Below are 24,128 nucleotides of genomic sequence, written 5' to 3'. Positions count from 1 at the left end.
CTATAAGTGTTGATTATTTGTGTTTTTCATGTGCATGATAATTTTATATCTGTTGAAGTGAATTTTTGAATAAGTTTCATTGCATAAATTTTTATAATATTCTCGTAATACTAATTCACCCCATCTTAGTATTACTTTTGTCTAATAATTAGTATATATTCCAAATCATTTGCTATAGCTTGACCACTGAAAGGATAACTTGAGAAAGGGACAAGGGTTGGCCATGATGTGAAGGTTCCAATTCTTGATGGTGAGAACTATAATATATGGAAGATGAGAATGGAAGGGAATCTCATGAGTTTGGGCGTTGGTGTTTTCTCTGCTGTGGTGTCTGGATATGTTTTTCCCAATTTTCTTCCATCAGATATTGATGAAAAGAATAAGTTTCAAAACAATGCCTTGATAGCCAAAAATTATATTATTGCAACACTTAGTGAGAATGAGATGATAAAAGTCAAGGATTATAAATCAGCCAAAGAAGTTTGGGACAAGATTGAGAATATATATGAAGGTGATACGAAGGTGAAGAAAGCAAAGCTCCAAACCTATAGGATTAGGTTTGAGAGCTTGAAAATGAAGGAATATGAAACTATTATAGAATATTTCCAAAGAGTTGAAATAATGAGCGTAGAAGAAAAATTTGAAAATGAAGTCATTATTCAAAAGATACTGAGGTCTTTACCAGCAAGATTTAACCCCAATGTTTCTTCTATTGAAGAAATATATAATTTGAGAACTTTGACTATGGAGAAATTGCTTGGAGTTCTTACAGCTTATGAGATGTGTATTGTATAAGAGAAATATGAATCTAGTGAAGCTGCATTCAAGGCCTCTAAGAAGGTCAAGGTTGTTACTAAAAAGCTCAAGAAAATTCCAAAGAAAATCAAGGAAGAGGAAGAGTATTCTATTAGTGAATCTGATGAAGAATTTTCCTAGTTTGCCAATAAATTAAAGACAGGTTCTAGAAAGTATAAAGGCAAGCTTCCTTTCAAGTGTTTTGAATGTGTAGAAGCTGGAAATTTTGCTGCAAAATGTCCACACAAAAGAAGTGAAAAGGAGGAAAAGAAGAAGCATATGAACAAAAAGGATAAAATAATTTTTTTTGAAGAACTAAAGCTAAAAGGAGAAGGAGATACTAAACCAAAAAAGAAAGTGATATTTCATATGAAAGCAGTGAGAAATATTCATCAGCAGAAGAAGAGAAAAATGCATGCGTTCTTATGGATTTTGGGTCTAAAGATGAATAGGATCTCGAGGATGGAGAGATTGATTATGAAGGTGAGTTCATTAATGCACTTGATAAAATAAGAAAAGCTAGAAGCAAAAATAATCCACTGAAAGAGGAAATACGCAAACTAAAGGAGAATAAACATTCTTTGGTTGATAATTCTTTGAAGACCCAGTTGGATGAGCTTGAGAAATTCAAAGAAAATTTGTTGCAATAAATTGTGATTTAACAAAATAATTTGGCCAAGTTGGAGAAAGAAAATGAATCTTTGAAGCAGAATATTGGAGGAGCTCCTATTGCATGCACTCATGAAGAAGACATCATCTGCTTAAAGAGAGAATTGGAAGAAGCAAAAATGAAAGAAAATGTGCTTACCAATAAGCTAGAAGAGTGGAAAGGAAATTGTCACAAACTTGAGGAAGAAATTGTTGCATTAAGGGACAATCTATCAAAAGAAAAAACTAAAGCATGTCTAAATCAGAAAGTTGTCAAGGGATCTAAAGCCTCGCAAACGATTCTCAACATGCAAAGGTCATCGGAGGACAAAAATGGTTTGGGATTCAAGCCTTCTCTACAAAATGTCAAATATGGGCCAAGTACCAGTTATGTATATGCATTGAAAGGAAAAGAAAAAAAGAATGCGCAAAGTAATGAAGCTAAAATCAAATCAGCAGAAAATCAAAAAGTGAAGCAAGCAAGATCCTCAAATGTCACTCCTCCATCATGGAAACAAAAGGTCAGGTATGCTACACTATTTTTTTTTTTCACAAAGTTGGTTGCTGTATTAATATCTGAAAAAATGAAGGGAGTTTGGACTCCTGAGGTACATTAAGTGCAGAGGACAACCAGGATCAGTGGAGTTACAAAACATAATTTTCTCCTTGATCTTGCTTGTTCGGACTTTGAGAAATTCTTGACTAAAATAGACTCTTACATATTGAAGCAACATAAAATGACATTTGCAGAACATATCTAATCTATGTTAATGTGACTAATATGCCTTGCTGTGGATTCCTCTGGCTTTTCATCCCCATCTATTTGCTTGGTGCTTGAAGAGCTTGGGGCTGCGTTGTTGCGCTTGTCCATCATGTATTTCAGAATCGCTATGGACTCTTCCGCATGGCTGCACCTGTTAGACAGATGGTTGAATTGCTCATGAAGAGAAGAGACCCTGTGTAGGAAAAAATCAATTTCTGCTCGATACTTGTCATTGATGATGCGGTTCTGGTTGTTGATTTTTGCTTCTAAAATCCTTTGTTGATTGTCTAATATATTCTGTTGGGCTCTGATTTCTTCCAGTTCAGCTTGAAGATCTGAACGGTGCAAGCAATCCTCATTGCGAGCCATTGAAGAAGCTAGGAGGGAGAGGTTAAGAAGGCGGAGAAAGGCGAAAAGGAACTGCTTGAGGTTTCAGACAAAAACTACAGCACGGGCAGCAGGGTTCCGACGCAATACAGAGGCAGGAATAATATGCCGAGAGGGGCCGCACAGAGAAGCAAACGGGAAGAGGGGCGCAGGGAGTAGGAAGAGGGAGGGGAAATATAAAGAGAGGTGGGAGGGATGAGGACCAGTCACGGGGAATGAGAGGGAATCCAGAGAAAGGCGCGGGAAGATCAGATGTCTGTCCAGAGAAGCCCGATAATCAAGAGTGAAAAGATAGAAATCGGCGAGATTACTGAGTATGTGTAGAATTTTAAGGAGATCATATCTGTGCCAAATCCCTATGCAGATAGTGATCTTGCTGTAGATCTGGAAAATCTGAGTCCACTCCTTTCTGTCAGAACTATCCGATTTGATGCAGGGTGGATTGATTCGGATCATGGCAAGGGCTGTTGGATCTCCTCGGCATTACAACGTAAGTTGCCTGCTGTCCTTTCGCAAGCCTTGTTGGCGTGTCTGTCAGCTTGCTTGTTGAGAGTACGAAGAATATGGTAATACTGCAGGTTATCCATTGTCTGGTGCAACAATTGACTTCTCCGAATGACTTGCTGGAGAAGAACATTGGGCGACTCTTTCTGATGAACCATAAGGTTAATGACAACCGAAGAATCTCCGAAGATCCTTGCAGTTCTTATTCCCAATCTGCTTAGCTGAGTTAGTCCCTGATAAAGGGCTAACGCTTCCGCCCTGTTGTTCGATATATTCCCTAGACCCCATTCATAGTATAGGATGCATTCCCCATTAGCATTAAGGATCAATCCCCCTGCTCCGGCGATTCCTGGGTTTGACTTAGATGCCCCGTCGAAGAAAAGATAAAAGCTGTTGCATTTTTGTATCCAGTTTACAAACTCCTCCTCTTTTAGCCTGATTTTCCAAGAGTGAGTTTCCTAACTGCGTTGATCGTTCACCATGTTGCCTTTCTGAGCGTTGTTATTTTTGTCCAGAATGTAACTAATGAAACTTCTTTCTTCCACACTATACATTGCTACATCTATGTTGCTTTGGGTTTTGACAGAAATAGTTTCCAGGGCGAGATTTTTGGCCTTATTGCAAATAATTCTTGTAGCTGAGCTCTTGTTCTTGAAGATTTTCCGGTTTCTTGCTAGCCAAATACGCCATAGCATGGTATAGGGGAGAGTATTCCATACTCTCTTCACTAGATTGCTCCTTTTATTTTTCCAGGGACAACTCTTTTTCCAGATGTGGATCACTTCCCCTATAGAGTGCTGAGAGTTCCAAGGTAAGTTATCAGTGAGAGACAATTTTTTCCAACAATCAACAGCAAAGGGACAATCGACAAAAAGATGATGCATAGTTTCTTCAGCATTGTAGCAGTTGGGGCAACGAGATGGACCGTTGATACCCCTCTTTTGCAAATTCTCTGCTGTTAAGATTTTCCCTTTTAGAAGGACCCATATAAAAAATTTAATTTTTGGAAGAGCCTCTGACTTCCAAACCATTTTCCAGTGATTCCATAAAGTCATGGGGAAAGTGCTGTTGTAGATGTACTGGTGGCCTGCTTGGACTGTGTAATTCGATCCGGTTAAGTCCCAATGAAAGCCATCCATCTCATTCTTCTTGATGGGAGCTTTACTGTGAAGGAGAGACTGCAGAGAGCATAGACTAGAGTTAAGATCACTGGGGATAACAGGAAAGGACCACCCAAGCCAGATATGAGACTGTGGATCCCAGCTAGAAATTTGGTCCAGATAATGGATACCCCTGTTGTTGAAAAAATTTAGAATAGGGATGGTTTCTTCGTGCCTGTTTATTGGCTGCTGTCCCAGGATTTTATCAGCCCCAATATTAATACTAGCTCCTCCCATGGGGACTTTGGATATATTTTGAGTCATGAATGGAATAGATTTTTTGCATAATCGCCAGATTTTTGAAGAGTCTCTGTTGGGAATATCAGAATCGAGTAACTATTGTCTGGGGAAGTTCAAGTATTTGGTTTCTAGAACCCTTTTCAACCACGAAGAGGGACCAGTTATGAGCCTCCAAGCAATCTTCCCACCAAAGGCTAGATTTAAGAACTTGGGAGACCTAATACCGAGACCTCCTCTGTCCTGTGTTTGAATGACATGTTTCCAATTGACTAAGTTGAACTTCCTTTTGTCGTTCTTCCCTCCTTGCCATAGGAAATGGCGGAGAACAACTTCCATTTTGTGATGAAAGGTAGCTGGGGCTTGGTATAGAGAGAAACGATAGAGGGGAAGAGAAGAAATACCTGATTTAAGGAGGATAAGGTGGCCTGCTGGGTTGAGCCACAGTGATCCCCATTGCTACACCTTCCGCTTCACCTTGTCAATGATACTGTCCCAGGTTCCAGCCTTTAGAGGTCCTAGGCTCACTAGCATGCCTAGGTAAGAGAAATGGGTCCAATCCAAATTGCAGGAGACACCAAAAATATTTGCGATATTGTGAATGACCTGATTTGAAGTATTCCATCCATATATACAGCTTTTTAGCTGATTGACCAAGCCTCCAGAATACCCCATAAATTGATCAAGTAGTTTCTTGAACCTCCTTGCTATTGTAGTGGAGGCTCCTCCAATTAACAAGGTATCATCGACAAACTGTGAGTGGTTGATGTTCTTGGCTCCATTCCCAAATTTGATTCCAGTGATGAGACCCACTCTTCTGTTGTAATCCAGAGCTTGACTGAAGGATTCCGCCATAAGGATAAAGAGATAGGGAGAAAGGGGGCAACCCTGTCTAAGACCCCGGGAGGATTGAAAGGCTTCACCAGGTCTGCCATTAATCAGAGGGGAAATCCAGGGCCCAAAGATGCAAGCAGTGATAAGACTAATGAAGGGCGACTCAAACCCCATATTTTTTAGAACAGCTATAAGGAAGGAATGCCTAACTCTATCAAAGGCGTTGGCCAGGTCAAGTTTGAGGATAAACCCTTTCTCCTTCCTGGAGAGGCTCGAATGAATGGCTTCTTGCACTAGAAGAATGGAATCAGTGATTTGCCTGTTGGGCAAGAAACCTCCTTGGTTTTCAGAGATCAAAGAGGGGAGGAGGGGTTTGAGGCGAGATGCTAATATTTTGGACAGAATTTTATAGGAGGAATTGCAGAGGGAAATGGGTCTAAATCGGGAGAAGGAAGTGGGCCGATTTTCTTTAGGGATGAGAGCGAGAAAGGTGGCATTGGTGTAACCTCCTATTTTACCCTTTCTCTGGATCCATCTAATCATCTTGATCAGATCCTTTTTTATTAAACCCTAGAATGACCTATAGAAAAAAATGGGGAATCCATCAGGCCCATGAGCCTTATCAAGATTCAGATTCCAAATCGTTCTTCTAATTTCCTCCTCTTCAATTTCCTTATTCAGGCTGTCATTCATCTCCTTAGTGATTCCTTTAGGTAAGTGTTGAAGCAAATCGGCGTAATCCTCTTCTCCTTTAGTTTCAGTTAAAAGGTCTCTGTAATGCTCAGAGGCAGCCTTTCTGATGGCCTCTTGGGTGTTATGTAGATTTCCTTCATTATCCAAGATTGAGCTTACGTTGTTCCTGAGCTTTCGAGCAGTGGCCTGTTTGTGAAAAAAGGTTGTATTTTTATCGCCTCCTTGAAGCCAGAGTTGCCTAGACTTTAAACGCCATTTGGATTCTTCCTCCCTGTTTATGTGGCTCAGCTGTGAATAGAGAGCGCTTTCTTGCTCCTTATTTTGCTGAGAAAGGCCATGTTCTTCTATCCTTCGTTGGACGCTCTCTAATTCATTCTTGATTTTCTTTTTGGTCTCCTCAGGTTCCTTGTAGTTCGCTTTTGCCCATTCCTTAATTGCCTGTTTGGTTCTTCTTTGTTTAGTTTCCCAAATGAAGCCTGGTGAGCCTTCTACATGCTGGTTCCAAGTCCCCTGAACAATTTCTCTGACTGCTGGGACCCAATTCCAGAGGGGACTGTATTTAAACGGTATAGGTCCGAGGGGGCAATGAGTTTCCAGGGTGAGGGTTATAGGATAGTGATCAGAGGCTGAGGTAGTAAGGACACTAGCATAACCTATGGAGAAGGAGGAAAGGAACGAAATATTGATTAAAAACCTGTCAAGCCTTTCCATTATATTGCCAATGCCAAGCCTGCGATTGCTCCAAGTGTACCTGCGGTTTTTAGGAGCAACATCCACTAATTCATATTCTTGACTGATAGTCTCCAATTGGCCTCTAAAGGGATCTGGAGTGAAACATCCTCCCTGTTTTTCGTTGGCGTGTAAGACAAGATTGAAGTCGCCTGCCACTATGATATTTAAGTTTAACTCCCCATCAATGCTAGCCTTAAGATCATCCCAGCAAATTTCCTTTTCTCTGTAATGGTTGGGGGTGTAAACATTATAGATGATTACAGTATGGTTGTCTATTCTGCTATCCAGAGCGGTTCTGATCCAATGCTGATGAAGATTTATTGAAGTGCAGTTCCATTTATTGTGATCCCAGATGGTGGCGATTCCTCCGGAAGCTCCTCTTGAATCACTGGTGCATCCTTTGTATTGTTTCTGCTGATCTATTATTCTTCTCATTTCTTGTTGGTCTTGTTTTGTCTCCTGAATCAATAAAATATCTGGCTTTTCATTATGTATTAAATCTCTAAGGGCTGCGACTTTGGAGGGGTTCCCTAAACCCCTGCTGTTCCAAGACAGGATTTTCATCATTAGGTATTTGGCGTGCAGAGAGGTGCTTGCCACTCTTGATATTTGTGACTTGTCTCTTTCTCTTGATGCCCTAGAATGAAAGATTCTATTGGAGTTTGCGTTCCCATGGCTATGTCTTTCTGAGCGTTCTCATCCCTGTGCTGCTTGGTTGATTTTCTACCAGGTCCAGGTTTCTTATAAGTGTCGCTGGAAGTTCCATGATCTTTAGAAGAGCTTCTGGTTATCCTAGAAAGAGAGGGCTCAAGGGAGGCTTGTGATGAGATGATCTGGGATGGGTGAGGATTGGAAGGCTTGGATAAGACCAAGGGGGGCAAGGAGGGGTCCTCGGAAGGAGGTTCAAGGGAAGAAAGGACTAGAAAGGGATTAGAAGAGGAGGGGAGGGGTGGATCAGGAGGGGGGAGGGCAGATGAAGAAGGGGAGGAAGAAGAGGGACGCGATGCAAAGGGAGCAGGAGGATCAGATTCCAAGGGAGGCTTGGAAGGAGGGCAGACTTCTTCTTTTTGACTGTTTCCCAATGGCCTTCTTGTTCGCCGCTCTCTGCATCAACAAGTTTAGAACATCTATTGGCAAAGTGTTCGTATTCGTGACATACCTTACATTTAAATGGTATCTACTCGTAGTCCAGTTGCTGGACATGGCTCCATTCGTCCACTTTCAGTTTTATTGCTTCAGGAAGCCCTTTGCCAAGATCCACTTCGACACAGATCCTTGCGTAGGCCTGCATGTTGTCCTTCGGTTCGCTACGGTCAATATATTTGCCAACATCGTTCCCAATGGCTCGAACAGACTCATCTCCCCAACAGTGGAGAGGGAGATGAGGGAGACGGACCCAAACCGGAACAGCACTAGGGACATCCAGTTCAGGGTCAAAGTCTGGGGTCCATTTGTTGAGGTAGAGGCCCCTGGAGTCCATGAAATAGGGCCCATTTCTGAAGATTAAATCCTTATCCTCTTTGGATTCAAAATGGAATGTGTAATACCCTTTCCCATAAAACCTAATGGATACTTTCCCTTGAATTTTGTCAGACCAATTTCCTTCAACCCATCTTTGAACTATTCTAGGAGAGGGCCAAAGGCCTGTAAATTTACCTATGAGACCTTTTTCAGCAAGAGACAAAGCCGCCATGCGAGGCAGGACTGGAGGTAACTGAAATTCCTGGAGTACATCCAATTTCTTAACAAATCTTGAGAGTGCAGGTCTAGGGCGTTGCGGAGGGAGGGATTTCACCAAATTTGAAAAGGCTCTTTGAGGGTTGACTCCCTCCAGAGGAGAATCTGAAGGGGCCATGGTAGGAGGCCAAGGCCCAGGCAGCTGCGAAGCCGGAGAGTAGATGAAGTCTCAGAGAGCGCGCGCGGGCCAGAGCTCCGATCCTGAGCAGCAACATTTTCAACTTATGGTATGATACACTATTTTATGGTTATTGCTTTAGATGTAATAATTTTGGACACAAAGCCATAAATTGTAGGTCAAAGATGCTTCCTATAAGAAATGTGGATAGATCAAGAATTTCTCAAGGGCCAAATGTTTTGCATGCTAATGGAAATAATTATTTTTCTCCACTAATGAATGAGATTGAGTGTTTTAGATGCAATAACTTTGGTCACAAATATAGTGAGTGGAGATCTAGCTTTCCAAACTCCTTAATGCAACAGACTCAAGAGAAATACAATTAGTAGAAAGCTGAGAAAAGATGGAGGAAAAATGATGAAAATTGTGAGCTTGCTCTGATAGCTCATGATCAACATGAGAAATGGCTAATTGATAGTGGTTGCTCCAAGCAGATGACCGGTGATAAGAGAAAATTCTTGTAGTTAAAAGAGTACGAAAAAGGTAATGGCAGTTTTGGAAATGATGTAGAGGTTCCCATCAAAGGCAAAGTAACAATTAGATTGGACAAGAAGACCAAATCTCAAAATGTGCTTTATGTTGATGGATTGAAGCACAATCTACTCAATGTGAGTTAGATGTGTGATAATGGGCATGAGGTGACTTTCATATCTAAAGAGTGTGAGATTAGGAATGCTAAATCAGGAAAGTTAGTGGAAAATGCCATTAAAAGTGACAACAACATGTATATTTTTGATGACACTAGACATAGTTGTTACATGAGAAAAATAAAAGAATCTTGGCTATGGCATAGAAGATTAGGTCATGTTAATTTTGATAATCTAGTCAAGATTAGCAAGATTGAAGCAGTTAGAGGATTACCAAGGTTGGCTAAACTCGATAACACAATATTCAGGTCATGCTAATTTGGGAAACAAATAAGAATGCATTTCAAATCCAAGGAGTTCACTATAAGCAGACCATTGGAGCTAGTGCATACAGATGTATGTGGCCCTACAAGGAAGAAAAGTCCAAGAGGTGAGATATATTTCATATTATTTGTTGATGACTTTACTAGAGCAACATGGATTATTCCCATGAAAGAAAAATCAGAAGCTTTCCACAAGTTTAAGTATTTTAAGGCATTTGTTGAAAATGAGATTGATTTGAAGATAAAGCATCTTAGATATGTTAGAGGAAGTGACTTCATGTCCAAAGAGTTTGATGATTTTTTTGAGGAACATGGGATCAAGAGGCAATACTCCATAACTAGAACACCACAACAAAATGGTGTAGTGGAGAGGAAAAACAGGTTGGTCCAAGATATGGCATGAGCTATGTTGGATGAAGCTGGTGTGTCAGATACTTTTTAGGGAGAATCAACTCAAACAACAATATTTTTGGCCAATAAAGTTCTTCTTAAGCCTAACAGTGACAAAAATCCATATGAGTTGTGGAAAGGAATACCAAAAAAATTTGACCACTTCAAAATATTTTGGATAAAATGCTACATCAACAGGATGAAAGACAAACTTGGAAAGTTCGAACCAAGAGTTGATGAAGGCATAGTACTAGGATATTCCTTCAAGACAAAGGGATACAAATGATACAAAAAGAGAACTAAAAAGGTAATTGAAGGTATTGATATTGTTGTTGATGAATATTTTCCTAAATATAATGATTCCAAAGATGTTGTAGCTGATCATGATTTCATGGAATATGAGGAGCAAGAAATTTGTAAATAAGAGGAAGAAGAGAGAATGACCTCGACTACAAAGAAGGCTCCACCAAGCCATATTCAAAAGAAGTACCCAAAAAGTAAAATTATTTGAAGCAAAGAGCTTGGAGTGAAAACAAGAAGGAAGTTGTTGGATAGCTTCAATTAAGCACATTTTTCACTATTGTCCCAAATAGAGCCCAGGATATTAAATGAGGCTAGAGAAGGTCAACTTTGGGTCAAAGAAATGAATGAAGAATTAGATAAGCTTGTGAAGAACAATACATGGGATCTTGTGCCAAGTATAAATGACAAAAACATCGTTGGAACCAAGTGGGTGTTAATGAACAAGCTAGATGAATAAGGAAAAGTGGTATGAAACAATGAAAGACTTGTGTGCAAAGGGTATACTCAGGTAGAAGGTATTGATTTTGATGAAACTTTTGAACATGTAGCTAGATTAGATCCTATAAGAATGTTTTTTTCCTTTGCTTGCTACAAGAAAATCAAATTTTATCAAATTGGATGTAAAATCAACTTTCTTGAATGGTGATCTAGAAGAGGAAGTTTATATAGAGCAGGTTGAAGGTTTCTTATTGGGTGATCATGAGAATTTAGTGTGCAGGTTGAAAAAGGGTCTTTATGTCTTGAAACAAGCTCAAAGAGAATGGTATGCAAAGCTAGAAAAACATATACAACAACAATGCTTCAAAAAGGGATCCACAACCAACAATTTATATGAAGGTGATCATTTTTTAATAATTTATCTGTATGTAGATGATATTATTTTTGGGAGCGATTTGGAGAAGATGGGCCAAAATTTTGGACAAGAAATGTAAAATGAATTTGAGATGTCAATGTTGGGTGAGATTACTTTCTTTCTTGGTTTGAAAGTTATTCAAGATGATAAAGGCATTTTCATTTCTTAATCAAAGTATCTTAGAGTGAAATTAAAAAAAATTGTCATGGAAGATTGCAAACTGGTATCCACTCCTATGGTAATTGATTGTAAATTGAGCAAAGATGATGAATCACTAGAAGTAAATCAGTCTATGTATCGTTCCATGATTGGCAGCTTATTGTATTTAACTACTTCTAGAACTGATATTATGCAAGCTGTAGGATTGGTCTCAATATTTCAAGATAATCCCAAGCAGACACATCTTAATGCTGTAAAGAGGATGTTCAAGTATCTTCAAGGCATTCTTGACTAGGGACTGTGGTATCCCAAAGGTAAACATTTTATTTTGATTACTTTTACTAATGATGATTGGGATGGTAGTATTGATGACATGAAAAGTACTTTAGGAGTAGCTTACTTTCTGGGAGATTGTTTGGTCTCTTGGGAAAACAAGGAACAAAGTTCTATCTCTTTGTCCACTACTAAAGTTGAATATAGAGCAACAACCACTTGTTGCACACATATTTTATGGATGAAGAAAACTCTTCAAGGCATGGATGTAGAGTATGAAGAGCCTCTTCCGATCATGGTAGATAACAAAAGTGCAATAAGCATCTCTAAAAATCTAGCTCTTCATTCCAAGACCAAACACATACCAATCAAATATCATTTTATAAGAGAACAAGTGGTCAACAAAGTTGTAAAGTTGGAATATATTGCTTCAAATGATCAAATTGCAGATATCTTCACAAAGCCACTTCTAAGGGACCAATTTGAATATGTTAGAGAGTATATGGGTGTTGTGCCTTTTTGAAGGCATTGAGGAGTTTTTCATGGAGTTTTCTGCTGTCATATGGCTACCACCACGAGCACTTTCAACTGAAAATTTTCGAGAATGGGTGGTGATTGGTTGTTTTCATGTTTTTCAAGGCATTATGAATTATTTTTATTGCTTCTTCTTGCTTCATTTCAAGATGGATTGCTTCTTCAAGATAGTGTGATATCAAATATATTCAAGGGAAGAATGTTCAACAACTTAGGGGGAGTATTTGTTGCACCTTTCCAGGGGGAGTACTTCATGCTTGGCCATATATCACATTGTTTCCATGTATTTTCTCTTTCCATATAAAATCCCTTGCCATTGATGTCAAAGGGGGAGAGAGAGTTAGTTTTGTATGTTATCGGCTATAAATTATTGTATTTAAATGTCATATTTATTTTTTAGAAGCTACAAGTTGACATCATTGGTAAAGGGGGAGTTTGTTGGCCTATTTATGTTTCCATTGATGTCACCTGTTGAAGTATGTACTCATGAGTTCCTATGTTCCATCTTGAGTCTATTGTACACTTGTTGAGGGCTATCATGTTCATGTAAAATGTTGTCATAAGCATTAAATGGTCTATAGAAGAGATTTCATGAGGTAATAAGGTCTCATCTAAAGCTGAGCTACATGTGTGCTAGAGGTCTAGTTGATGATGTGTGTGGAGTATTGTTGAGTCATGCAACTAGTTTCTTGATGTCAAGTTGGAGTTGGAAGGATGGTTTACAGGTCATGTCACCCCCCGAAGCTCTATTGCAAGTTTGAGGGAAAGAACACTTATTTTTCCTAATGCTATGCCCTAGTCGCATGCATAACAACTTGTGGGAGTGACTGAAACTTCCCATTCATTGGCTGGATGTGTTGTGCATGTGACCATGGAAAAATATGAAAAATCTCTAGATTTTGCTCACTTATTTGGAACTAAATTGATTTTGGTGATGTCGAGTGTCGAAATTTTCTAGAAAAAGGTTGGGTTAAGTTGTGGGGCCTCTAGAAGGTGATCAAAGTTGAAATTATCAAAAGGATACTGAAATGAGGGCTTGACTTGGTAAAAAATTCCAGCTCAATGAAATCTATAGCATGTGAACAAGATTTGGGTGAGCTCCATCACTTGAAAAATTGATCGATCTCAGATAGTACTAATATGTTGAGAAAGGTTGCTCATTCGGTTGGTTCTCCAACAGTGTGAGTGAGTGATTGTGCATGAAGTACAAGTGCACAACTAGTGAGTATTGCAGTGAGATGAGAGTTTTCAGAATTGTGATGTGCTTGAGAGGTTATTCTTCAGTAGTGTTTCAGATTTGTGAGTAGAGTTGAAGATCAGTTTTGAGAGTTTGTGTGGAGAGAGCTATTCTCTCATTTGGAGTGTGAAATTGTGACTGCATGAGTGCAACTATATTTTTTAATTTGAATCATATTTTATTGTACGAGAATTATTTTTACTTGGAGTAGTGCATGTTGATTGTATATTTTAGGAGTGGTTGCTCCAAGTTGGTTGTGGCGAACATTTCTCATATTAGTCAAGGGGTGGGTACTCCATTGCTAGTGATGACTAGCTGATGTAATGTATATGCATATATTTTGAAGCAATAGATAATAAGAAGAAGCAACAAACATTTCGGTGGTTTGTTTCCCTTGAGGGGGTTTTTTCCACCTAAAATCCAAGTGTCTATATGTGTTTATTGATTTTTTTTTTCATGTGCACAATTTTGTTATATTTGTTGAAGTGAATTTCTAAATAAGTTTTAATTGCATAAATTTCTATAATATTCTTGTAATACTGATTCACCCCCCCTTCTTAGTATTACTTTTGTCTAAGACATGAAGAATGAATGAATTGTATCCAAAGTGGTTGAGTTTCCCTCTACATATACACATCTAGGAGTTCAAATATGTGGCTTTTAGTGCCCAGGCCAACTTGTTCGCAAGGAGGGCTGACTTGGTCTTGTGGTGACACTTTTGACTCTTTTGTCTAAAAAATAAATATTTTTCTTTTTCTTGCAATAAGTCCAAATGGGACCTTGACTCAAATACATTTGCTTGAATCATGAAATTTTTTATTTTGACTCAATAAACCCTAGAAGCATGATTAACATGATTTTTTTTCTTGTTTTTATTTTATGATGACATAAGTACAATGATAATTATGAAGACCAAACCTAGTTACATTTTCAACACTCCCTCTTAACTAGGGAGGTATTCATAATTACACAACAAGATACAATGATACTTCTCAAATTAAAATATTCTCATAAGAATAGTTCATATTGATAAGCATCATCAAGCATCATAACTGAAAAGCTCTATATCTCCACTAAATTAGAGGACAATGCTAGGAGACATATATTTGGACACCAAAATTTCCTCTCAAGGTACATACCCCATCCAGATGTTCACCAAGTATGTCCTTACAAGACTATTCTTATCTTGGATATCTCCTCCGTTCTCAAAGAATATAGATCCTCCTTAGGACTACTCTTATCTTGGATTCCCAATCCTCAAAGAGTATCGATCCTTGGTACTACTCCTATATAGGATTCCTAATCCTAAATAAGTATCAGTACCCAAGAATACTCCTATCTTGGATTCTCAATCCTCAAGGAGTATTAGTTCCAGATGCTTGTCCAATCCTTCATCCTCCCTACTAGTGCCTTCACTAGATTTATGATTGTTAGTCTTGGTCTAGTGCATGACACATGGAGAATACAGTGTCCAACATCATTCCCTCTCAATTAGGGAAGAAACCCTTACTCCCTTTCAACCAAAGATACATAATCAAAATACTTATCAAAACATAAGCTAAATTTTATTATGTGGAGATCGTAAGAGATTTGTCGTAGCTGCTGGGATCCTATCTTGCATCATATCATAAGAAGCTTTGACCTTCCTAGAACTTTCATGTAAATTTGTCATCAAATGTTTCATCTAACATCTCAAGGAGCCAAACTTCCTCACAACTACTTGCACATGCATTCTATATTTTATAGAATTCTTCCCTTATGCTTTTCCAAGCCATCAATAATTTTTTCCACTTAATTCATGTGTTCCCAAATCGAATAAAATAGCTATTGGTACAATATCATCAAACATATTGCTGCTACATACTTCTAAAATGTATCCATCTAGGGAGCCAAATCATATCCCAAACAAAACATCATTTTCCAAATCAGAATAACCTCTAGTCAAGGTGTGGGATTCTTCATATTAAATTCTTACAGCTTGCTCCTTCTGAAGTTAACATTCCTTTCCAAGGTTTATCAAAATTCTGCTTTATGTTCTTCAACTTCCAATCATTAATAATATCTCTATCAACATCAATATTGTCAATTAAGCAGCTGGTACAATGACATCATAACTCTTTAACTTCTTTCTCAAAGACATTTCCCTAGATCAATCATCTTATTTTTTATCACATGCTTCTCTGGGATTTTTGCCAAACTTCAATTACTATCATTTTTCATCTAATATCTTTGTAGCTCTCTCTTTCCATCTGAGGTAAGTGAAATTATTGCCATCTTATTTGATGCATACTTCAAATTTCTCCCTCCTTCATAATATTCATGCTTTGCCACGTTCTCTCAAGTATTTCATTTGCTAGTCAAACTTTAGACAGATCTTTCCTACACCTGACTTTATTAGAATACCATGAAAGAAAAAAAAGGACAAGGCACAAAGATAATGCACAAGGTGATATAGATTACTCATGTTTTTGATAATGATTAACTCCCTCTTAATCTTGGACCTATTCACCAACTTTGTTCTGACATTAAACGTTAAGGGTTAGATCTACCTCTAACAATGGACATGACTATATAGGATTTTTCTCCTAGGGTTCTTCTTGATCCAAACTATTCTAGGGTTCATAAAACCTAAATGAAAAAAGACTTCAAGTCCTTTCAACTTATAAATTGCAAGTTCTATATACATACAAACCTTAGAAGTATCATTAGAAATTTTTATATATATAATTCATTTCATTCCTAGATATTATATGCAAAGAAAAACTTCAATTTCTAATGATATATGTACACAAACCCTTGCATTACTAATTTTTCAAGATATCATTATCTTAGCATCACTATTTATCACTGATTGCAAATTAACATGGCTTATACGTATCTTTTTTTTCAATTTTAGCCGATCTCCATGATTGCCTTTGAGTATGATACTATAATACTAGGAGCTACTTCAAATAAACATTCGATATTATTATTTAATTCTTTCCATATACCTCTACAACCGGGTATTTATACATTGATCTTAGTCAATTGTTCTTCAAGCTAAACCACATAGATGAATTTGATCTTCAAGATGTCATCTTCCTTTTAGCTACCGGAAATGTCTTGTCATCTCAGATAAGCAAGCTTCATAATAGATCCTTCATTTTTATATTATGTATGGGGAGGGAGGTAACATAGCTGTTCTCTCATCATAACACCTACAATGACTTGTCATGACTCTTTTACAAAATTTTTTGCTTCTATTAATGAGTTTTACCCATTTCTATATATCTCAGTCTTTTGGTCTCTAGAGATTCCATGGGTTTCGATCCTTTTTCTCCATATGTTTTTGGTTCCTTTCACTTTAGATCATAATACATTTTTTTTTTTTTTTTTTTCGTTCCTAAGATGTAGAATCTCATAGATCTTGATCCAAAAATAACTTCATATATATATGCCATAGCAAGCTTAGCATTCCTTCCAAAGTCTTATCATTGAAAAAATACCATAAGTTCACATTACACATAAATATTGTCACATGCTAGTTCTTCTATAAACATTTCTTAATGCCTCAAAGTTTGCATTCTTCATCATTTCAGATCCTTAGAAAAGAATTATAGGGATCAGGTATCATGATTGCTTGGTACTATGGATTCATTAAGACTCACATCATAAGAGATTTGTATCATTGTAGAGATGGTAGACTTCTTCATACAACTTCATACTTCTAAAGTTATTAATTGCCTTAGAGATTATTCACTATATAGAATTTCTAGATCTTTTGTCTTCTGTAAACTCTATCATGTCCTTCTTGGTGTCACTTGGATCATTTTATCAACAAATGCATCTCGAATCTCATAGTAATTAGATCATACTTTCCTACAATGCTTTAGAGTTTAGACTACTCATAATTTTGTGTACCACAATCCCATATTAAATTCAAATGTCATCATAGAATGGTTGGTTTTTTCATAAGTTCTGGTTTCCTTGTTTTGCTATTTGATGTAGAATATATAAAAATAAATTTTCCAATCTCTGAAATTAGGTATTTCATCAAACTCATTTTTATATACACCATTCTACCTTAGAAACACATTTATCCTATTGCTTGGGTGAGAATACTTCAAATTTGTTCCTTTTTCCTTGTTATAGATAAATATAAATTCACTGCCCTTTTCATAACTTTCTAGCCTTGTCATAGTAGTATCATAAATTTGGATCTCTTCATAATAATCTTACAAATATTTTTACAGAGTTTGGATCACTTGCTTGGATTAATGATTCCAGATCACATGCATAGATACAAGACATGTACATATTTCTTGCTTTTTATTTTTTACAACAAAGGCCTTGAAATATTCTTCTCGGTTTAGATTTTCTTTGTAAAATGAGAAGAGGATATTATAGGAGTACTTCCAAGTTGATATTATTCCAAGAATTACCTTGAATGATACTACTATAATAATGATGATCTCGAAGTCTAACAACTGCAAGAAGATATTCAAATATGTCGCTGTTATAAGAGTGTTTAGAGACTATTATAGTAGAGCCTTCAAACGTGCCAATAAGATGTGATCTTCATACTGCCTGCCTTCTCTTTACCTTAGCTCTGATACCATGCTAAGAAAATAGTAGGCTTGTAGATTAGGGTTGATTTATATTTCAAGATAATTACCTGTGAATGTTGGATTTTTATTAAGTTTATATTCTTATTCATCAAGAAATTACCAAAATTACATGAAACATGAATATTCCAAAAGACAATAACAAAAGAAATTAGGCTCCAAGCCAGGGAAAAAACCCCACAAAGGGGAAAACCCAAGAAAATTAATCTTTATATAGAATCAAATCAAAGTAAGATATCCAAGACCCAAGACCAAGACCAAGACTACCACAAAGAACCCAATTCATCCCTCCTCCAAGACTTCTTCATCAAGACAAAGTCAACAAAGTTAACGTTGGTCAAACATCTAAAATTTTGTTAACTCTTTATATTTCGGCTCTTGCATTTTCAACCCCCTAAAATTTCGTCCCATGAAGTTTTGGGCCTACAGTATCTCAAAAAAATTCACAGAACTAGGGAAAAAAATTTCTTCATCTTCTCTCTCCTTTTGGCCTCCTTATTTCTCCTTTGACTTTGTTGGTTTTTCCTTCTTTTCTTAGCACATAATTCATTGTACATGATGAGTGAATGAATGGTCTCCAAAGTGGTCTAATTTCCCTCTATATATAAACATCCAACAGGTCAAATAGGTGGCTCTTAGAGCCCATGATGACTTGTTCCCAAGGAAGGCTGACTTAGTCTTGTGGTGACATTTTTTACTCTTTTTACTAAAAAATAAATATTTTTCTTACAAAAAGTCCAACTAGAACTTTGACTCAAATACATTTACTTGACTCGTGCCAAATTTTATTTTGACTAAATAAACCCTAGAAGCATGAAGAACATGATTTGACTAATAATAATAATAATAAAAACAACAACAACAACAACAACAACAACAACAACAATAATAATTTCTTTTTCTTCTTTTTATTTTACATGACACAAGTACAATAATAATTGGGAAGACCAAACCTAGTTACATTTTCAAGAAGAGGGAGAGGACTATGATGATATTTTTGCACCTATTGCCCGATATAATACCATTCGATCTATCATTGCTCGTGCTTCTAGCCAAGGATGGCCACTTCATCAGATGGATGTGAAGACTACATTTCTGCATATTCTCAAGGAAGAGGTATACTTGAAGAAACCATAGGGCTTTGAGGAGTATGTTAGGAAGAATCATGTGTGCAAGATGAAGAAATCTCTTTATCGATTGAAGAAACCCCCTAAGGCTTGATATGACTACATTGACATTTATTTGATGAAGCTTGGATTTATTAGAAGCAATGGTGATCCAAATATCTACTTCAAATTCATCCAAGGTATGCATTTGATTCTAGTATTATATGTTGATGATTTATTTTTGACAGGTGGAGAGCCTCTTATCCTCCAATGTAAGAGGAAGTTGGCCTCTGAGTTTCAGATGAAAGACCTTGGTTTGATGCACTACATACTGGGCTTAAAGGTGTGGTAGAGACTTGGTGAGATTTTACTTTCTCAAGGAAAATATGTTGCCAAGTTGTTGGAAATATTTGGAATGGTGGAATGCAATTCCATGGCCACACTGGTGGAGAATAATTTTAAGTAGTTACGTGGTGAAGCTATAGGACATGATTTTGAAAATCATTCTGAGTACCAATAACTAATTGGGGCACTGATGTTTTGTTGATGCCTCAAAATTCACTACAACAACATGGGGGATAACCAATCGATCCAGACATTAAATCAGTACCTTTTCTGTTTAGAATAGTGGCTCTGAATGGTTAAATTAAGTCCAGGTACCCTTTCCCAATTGCTATCAGCTTTAAATATGTTTTTAATTGCTAATAGATAGGGACATCGGAATCGATTCTTCTAGCTAATAAGGACATAAGAATGACCCTTAAGTTGTTTTTACGGAACAACCAAACCAATCTAAAGCTTTGACTTGAAGAGAGGACTTCTAAGATAGCACACGCATGATTTAACTAGTATGCAATTAATCTAACCTATCTTGATCGAAGGAAAGAAGAATCCTTCTCCCAATCAAGAGCTGATTTACTAAAAGAAAACATGAAGGAGTCGAAATAAAATGAAAAAATTAGATCAAGGAGATAACTCTCAAGATATGATTCCTTACTGATCTAAATACTAACAATCAAGCACTTAGTAAGTAGTTACATAAGTTTTTGATTGAATTATATTCAATTCCTAAATTATATATTTCCTGGGTTGACATGTTATTTGAATGTGATCTAAAATGGTCGTCTTTAGTACATGGTAATAAAGATTAATCACATACTTAAAGAAATGTTTTTTTTAGTTAATTCTATTAATTAAATAGTTAATTAAAATAATTGTTACAATTCATATCACAATCAAAATAAATTAAAAATTTTCTGATACATGTATTAAAAAGGAGTAGTCTACCTAGGTGGAGGAATGGCCCGGTTTCTGTCACCGCCTAGAAAATCGTCCGGCTCCAGCCGTCGGCAATCCCTCCGCCCTCCACCACCCTCCCCTAGCTCCTCCACCCTCCTTCTCCACCACCCTCCCCTAGAAATCCTGACATTCCCTGACAGAAAACCTGATTGGAGGTGGCAATCTTGACATCCCATGACAGATCTGATCCGAGCTGGAATTGTAGCCGCGGAGAGTTATTGCCATTGGAAATTCGAAATGAGGAATTGCGCGGGCTGCTCACTCACCTTCCTCCTGGACTTGGCGCCTCCCGCTCTGCAATTCCTCCGCTCTGTCGATAAAATAAGTTGCCCAAGGTCGGCTCTCAGGTTTTTCCAATGGGCGAAACTACAACCAGGGTTCAAACACGCCCCTTCAAATTATGACAGGCTTGCCAATATTCACGGCCGCTCTAAAGACTTTGAAGCCCTGAAGAGGGTTTTGTTAGAGATATCAGCTGTGTACAACACTTATTCTGCCAAAACATTTTCTTTCGCCACTGCCTGGCATGATGATCCGGATATGCTGAATGAAGTTATGGAAATGCTTGAGAAGCTGGAGCATAGTCCCAGAAGAGACGCTTATGAAATGTTTATTGCGGTTCTCTGTCAAAAGAATCATGCCAATGCAGCCTTAGTGGTATTGGAAAAGATGGGGAGTAGAGGTTGTGTTCCGAGAATGCAGACTTATTGCCCACTTATCCAGGTGTACTGTCAGAACAACCAGATGGATAAGGTACAGGAGATTTTTGTTATGTTGAAAGACTGTCCTCCTGATCCCATTTGCTTTCATATTGTTTTGAGTGCACTTTGTAATAGGAAACAATTTGCAGAAGCAGTCGAATTTCTTACGAGAATGGTTAATATGGGCTGCAAACAAGATGCAATTACATATGATATAATGATTCGTGCTGCCTGCAATTTAGGGAAAATCGAAGGTGCGCTTAAGCTCTTTGATAGATTGAAAGAAGAAGGGCTTACGCCTTTGCATCATACTTACCTGTATATTCTTGAGGGACTCTACCAGATCAGAGGTTTTGACCGAGCACATTCGTTCCTGATTCAGCACAGTGGAAGGAATCACACACTGGATTCGATGAACTATATACATTTAATTGGACTTTCTCGCAAATCAGGTCAAGGGCAAATAGCAGGCAATCTCATGAAGGAAATGAAAGCTAAGGGCTTTGATTGATGCAGCTTAAATGAAACAAACACGATCATAAGGATAGTGTAGAATGTGTTATATAGTGTAGAACGTTTTCATGGGCTGTACATTAATCCAGTGAAGCTAAGGAAATTTTATCTTCGGGTCCGCTTTTCATGGATGGATAAGTTATTCCACAGTGGTTAAATACAACAAAATAGTGTTGTATTATTAACTTAGTGTTTGTTGTTCATGGTATTTTTGGAACAAAACTGTGTTTTATTTTCCTATGTTCATGGCTTAAAGAAACATGATAATATTTTTGTGTTTTTCTAGTTTCATAGGTGGAGTGTGCACTCTGAATGTAAGTTTCAAAATATGATACTCAGTTGTATTCCAAACACACAATGCCTTAATTAGTAGTTTTGTGTGAACAAATCGAGTGACTGAGTATTGTCTTATTAAAAACTAAGTAGTTTTTTGTGAACAAATCCAGTGATTGAGTATAAAAAATTACCATGTATGATCACTGCTTTTGCAACAAAGCAATCTTCAATATATCCATGTGCTATTTGGTTTTGTTTCATATGACAAAATATAAAATCTGCAGGTTCCCTCATTGCGTTTGCTGCTCTGCAGACAAAATGTAAATTAAGTTGTTAGTATAGCTTCTGCAGGGCTTTGTTTCCATTTGCTGGATTTGTATCTGGAGGTTTTTAAAGAACAGTAAGATGTATCTGGTAATCTTTTCACAAATTTTGTTGGTTATGTGTTGAGGCCTGAAATTTTCACTATTCAGGGGGATGTTCACCTTTCTTCATTCAAAATTTTCCAAATCAATATACAAATACATACTATTTTCTAAATATTAGATTTGACTTATCCATTACAATAAAAAGGCTAATCTGAAATAGCTTATATGCAAATGGCAATGTTACTAGAAACTGACTATTTACCTAAGTCACTGACATGGGGACACGAAGGACACAGGAATTCAAGTGGAATTCGAGTGTCGAACACAGACACGTTGACCCCCTGGAATAGGACTTAACAGAGGAGCATTAAGCCATTGCTACTATGATCCCTCGAACGCGATGAAATATGAATTATCATTGATATTCCCACCAGGTCCGAGCCGTATATCGCAATCGCAATTGGAAAGGCCATCGGGGTTTTGCCTATAGTGTTGTGTTATTTGCGATGCGGGGAGGATAAGTCAGGATTATAGTTCCGATAGTTGGACTTTTGAAAAATCCAACTAAAACTCTGATTTTTCATTATTATTTATTATTATTTTAATAATCCATATGTGTTTAATACTTAAGGCTTTTAAAGTCTAAGTATAATCTTGGTCTCATGGGCTATTAAAATTTGGCTTTTTTTTATGAAATAAATACAAATTGTTTTATTGAAAACTAAAAAATGTTTTTATTTTATTTTTGTGTTTTAAAACTTAAAAAGGGTTCCCTGTTTTTAAATAATTAATTTCATAGGGAATTATGATATAAAAATTGGGGGTTGTTGAAGTGTACAACAACTGGGACATGTCTCATCCTTTGAAGCAAATGAGCTCAAAGTTTGATCTAGTAAGGAAAATGATCTCAAAGTTTGATCTCGTAAGGATGAGACAACAATTGGGGGTTATTGAACACTAGACCATACATATGTTTCGCTATCAACACTTTGAGCCAATATATGGTGGAGTCATTAAATGCACACTAGGTTTCTTTTAAGCATGTTATGAGATAGTTGTATGGGACTATCAATCATTGATTGAGATACAGTGTTGGAGAATTGAGACTTTGTGGATACAATGATGTTGATTGGGCTACAAATTTTGTTGATAAAAAGAGCACCTCAAGTTGTTGTTTTAGCCTTGTGTCTGCCATGATATGTTGGATGGGAAAGAAGCAATTTTTTTCCCCTAGCATGATTGAGGATGAGTATGTTGATGCTAACATGGCTATCTATGAGACAATATGGTTGAGGAAGCTCTTTGGAGAGTTGTTTGGGCATGTACTAGACACGACTATGATATACTGTGACAATAAGAGTGGGATCCAAATTTCAAAGAATCCTGTGTTCCATGTTAGGTACAAGCACACTAAGATTAAATATCACTATATTTGGGATATGGTGCAAAGAGGAGCTATAAGGCTACAACACATCTCAACTGATGAATAGATAGCCGAAATTCTTACCAAGCCTTTGTCAAAAGGGAAGTTCTTAGTCTTCAAAGAGCAACTTGGAATGGTGGATGTGAACCTTCCGATAAGGGTTCACAACTGATTGATAACACTCAATAGTTATTCCCCCTTTTCTTTTGACTTCCATCAATTTGGGGGGGGGGATGGAGCTGAGGAGCTCTTGGGGTTGAGGGTGCTCCTTGTGAGCCATGGAAAATAGGATGTGTCTTATCCTTACAAAAAATGGTAAGTGTGTTATAGACATTTCTGGGCACTGCAACCCCAAGCATAAAATGTCCATAAACCAAGGGCTCCTAAGTCCCTAAAAGTGTTGTTCCAACCCCTAAAGGAACAAGGTCAACTGATTACAACTTCTCCCAGAAGTTCTCCATGAAAAACTACTCAGAATTGGTAAAAACAGGATCATTTCACCTGCTCCATA

General features: G+C 37.4%; 2 protein-coding genes across 2 annotated transcripts; one reads left to right on the top strand and one right to left on the bottom strand.

The window, feature by feature from the left end:
• Positions 1–5,898: 5,898 nt before the first annotated feature.
• LOC149203667 (uncharacterized) lies at positions 5,899–7,188 on the bottom strand. The gene has a single exon (XM_089401948.1). It carries the CDS (start codon positions 7,186–7,188, stop codon positions 5,899–5,901), a length of 1,290 nt encoding a protein of 429 aa, XP_089258074.1.
• Positions 7,189–20,510: 13,322 nt separating this feature from the next.
• LOC149203666 (pentatricopeptide repeat-containing protein At1g06710, mitochondrial-like) lies at positions 20,511–21,916 on the top strand. The gene has a single exon (XM_089401947.1). It carries the CDS (start codon positions 20,511–20,513, stop codon positions 21,546–21,548), a length of 1,038 nt encoding a protein of 345 aa, XP_089258073.1. The 3' UTR covers positions 21,549–21,916.
• The last annotated feature ends 2,212 nt before the right edge of the window (positions 21,917–24,128 follow it).

Source organism: Pinus tabuliformis, chromosome 2_1 (assembly GCF_031772625.1).
Source record: "Pinus tabuliformis cultivar Carrire ecotype Pingquan chromosome 2_1, CPIR1, whole genome shotgun sequence".
Lineage (NCBI taxonomy): Eukaryota > Viridiplantae > Streptophyta > Pinopsida > Pinales > Pinaceae > Pinus > Pinus tabuliformis.
The sequence above is the reverse complement of the archived record's forward strand: the minus strand, read 5'-3'. Positions and strand labels throughout refer to the sequence as shown.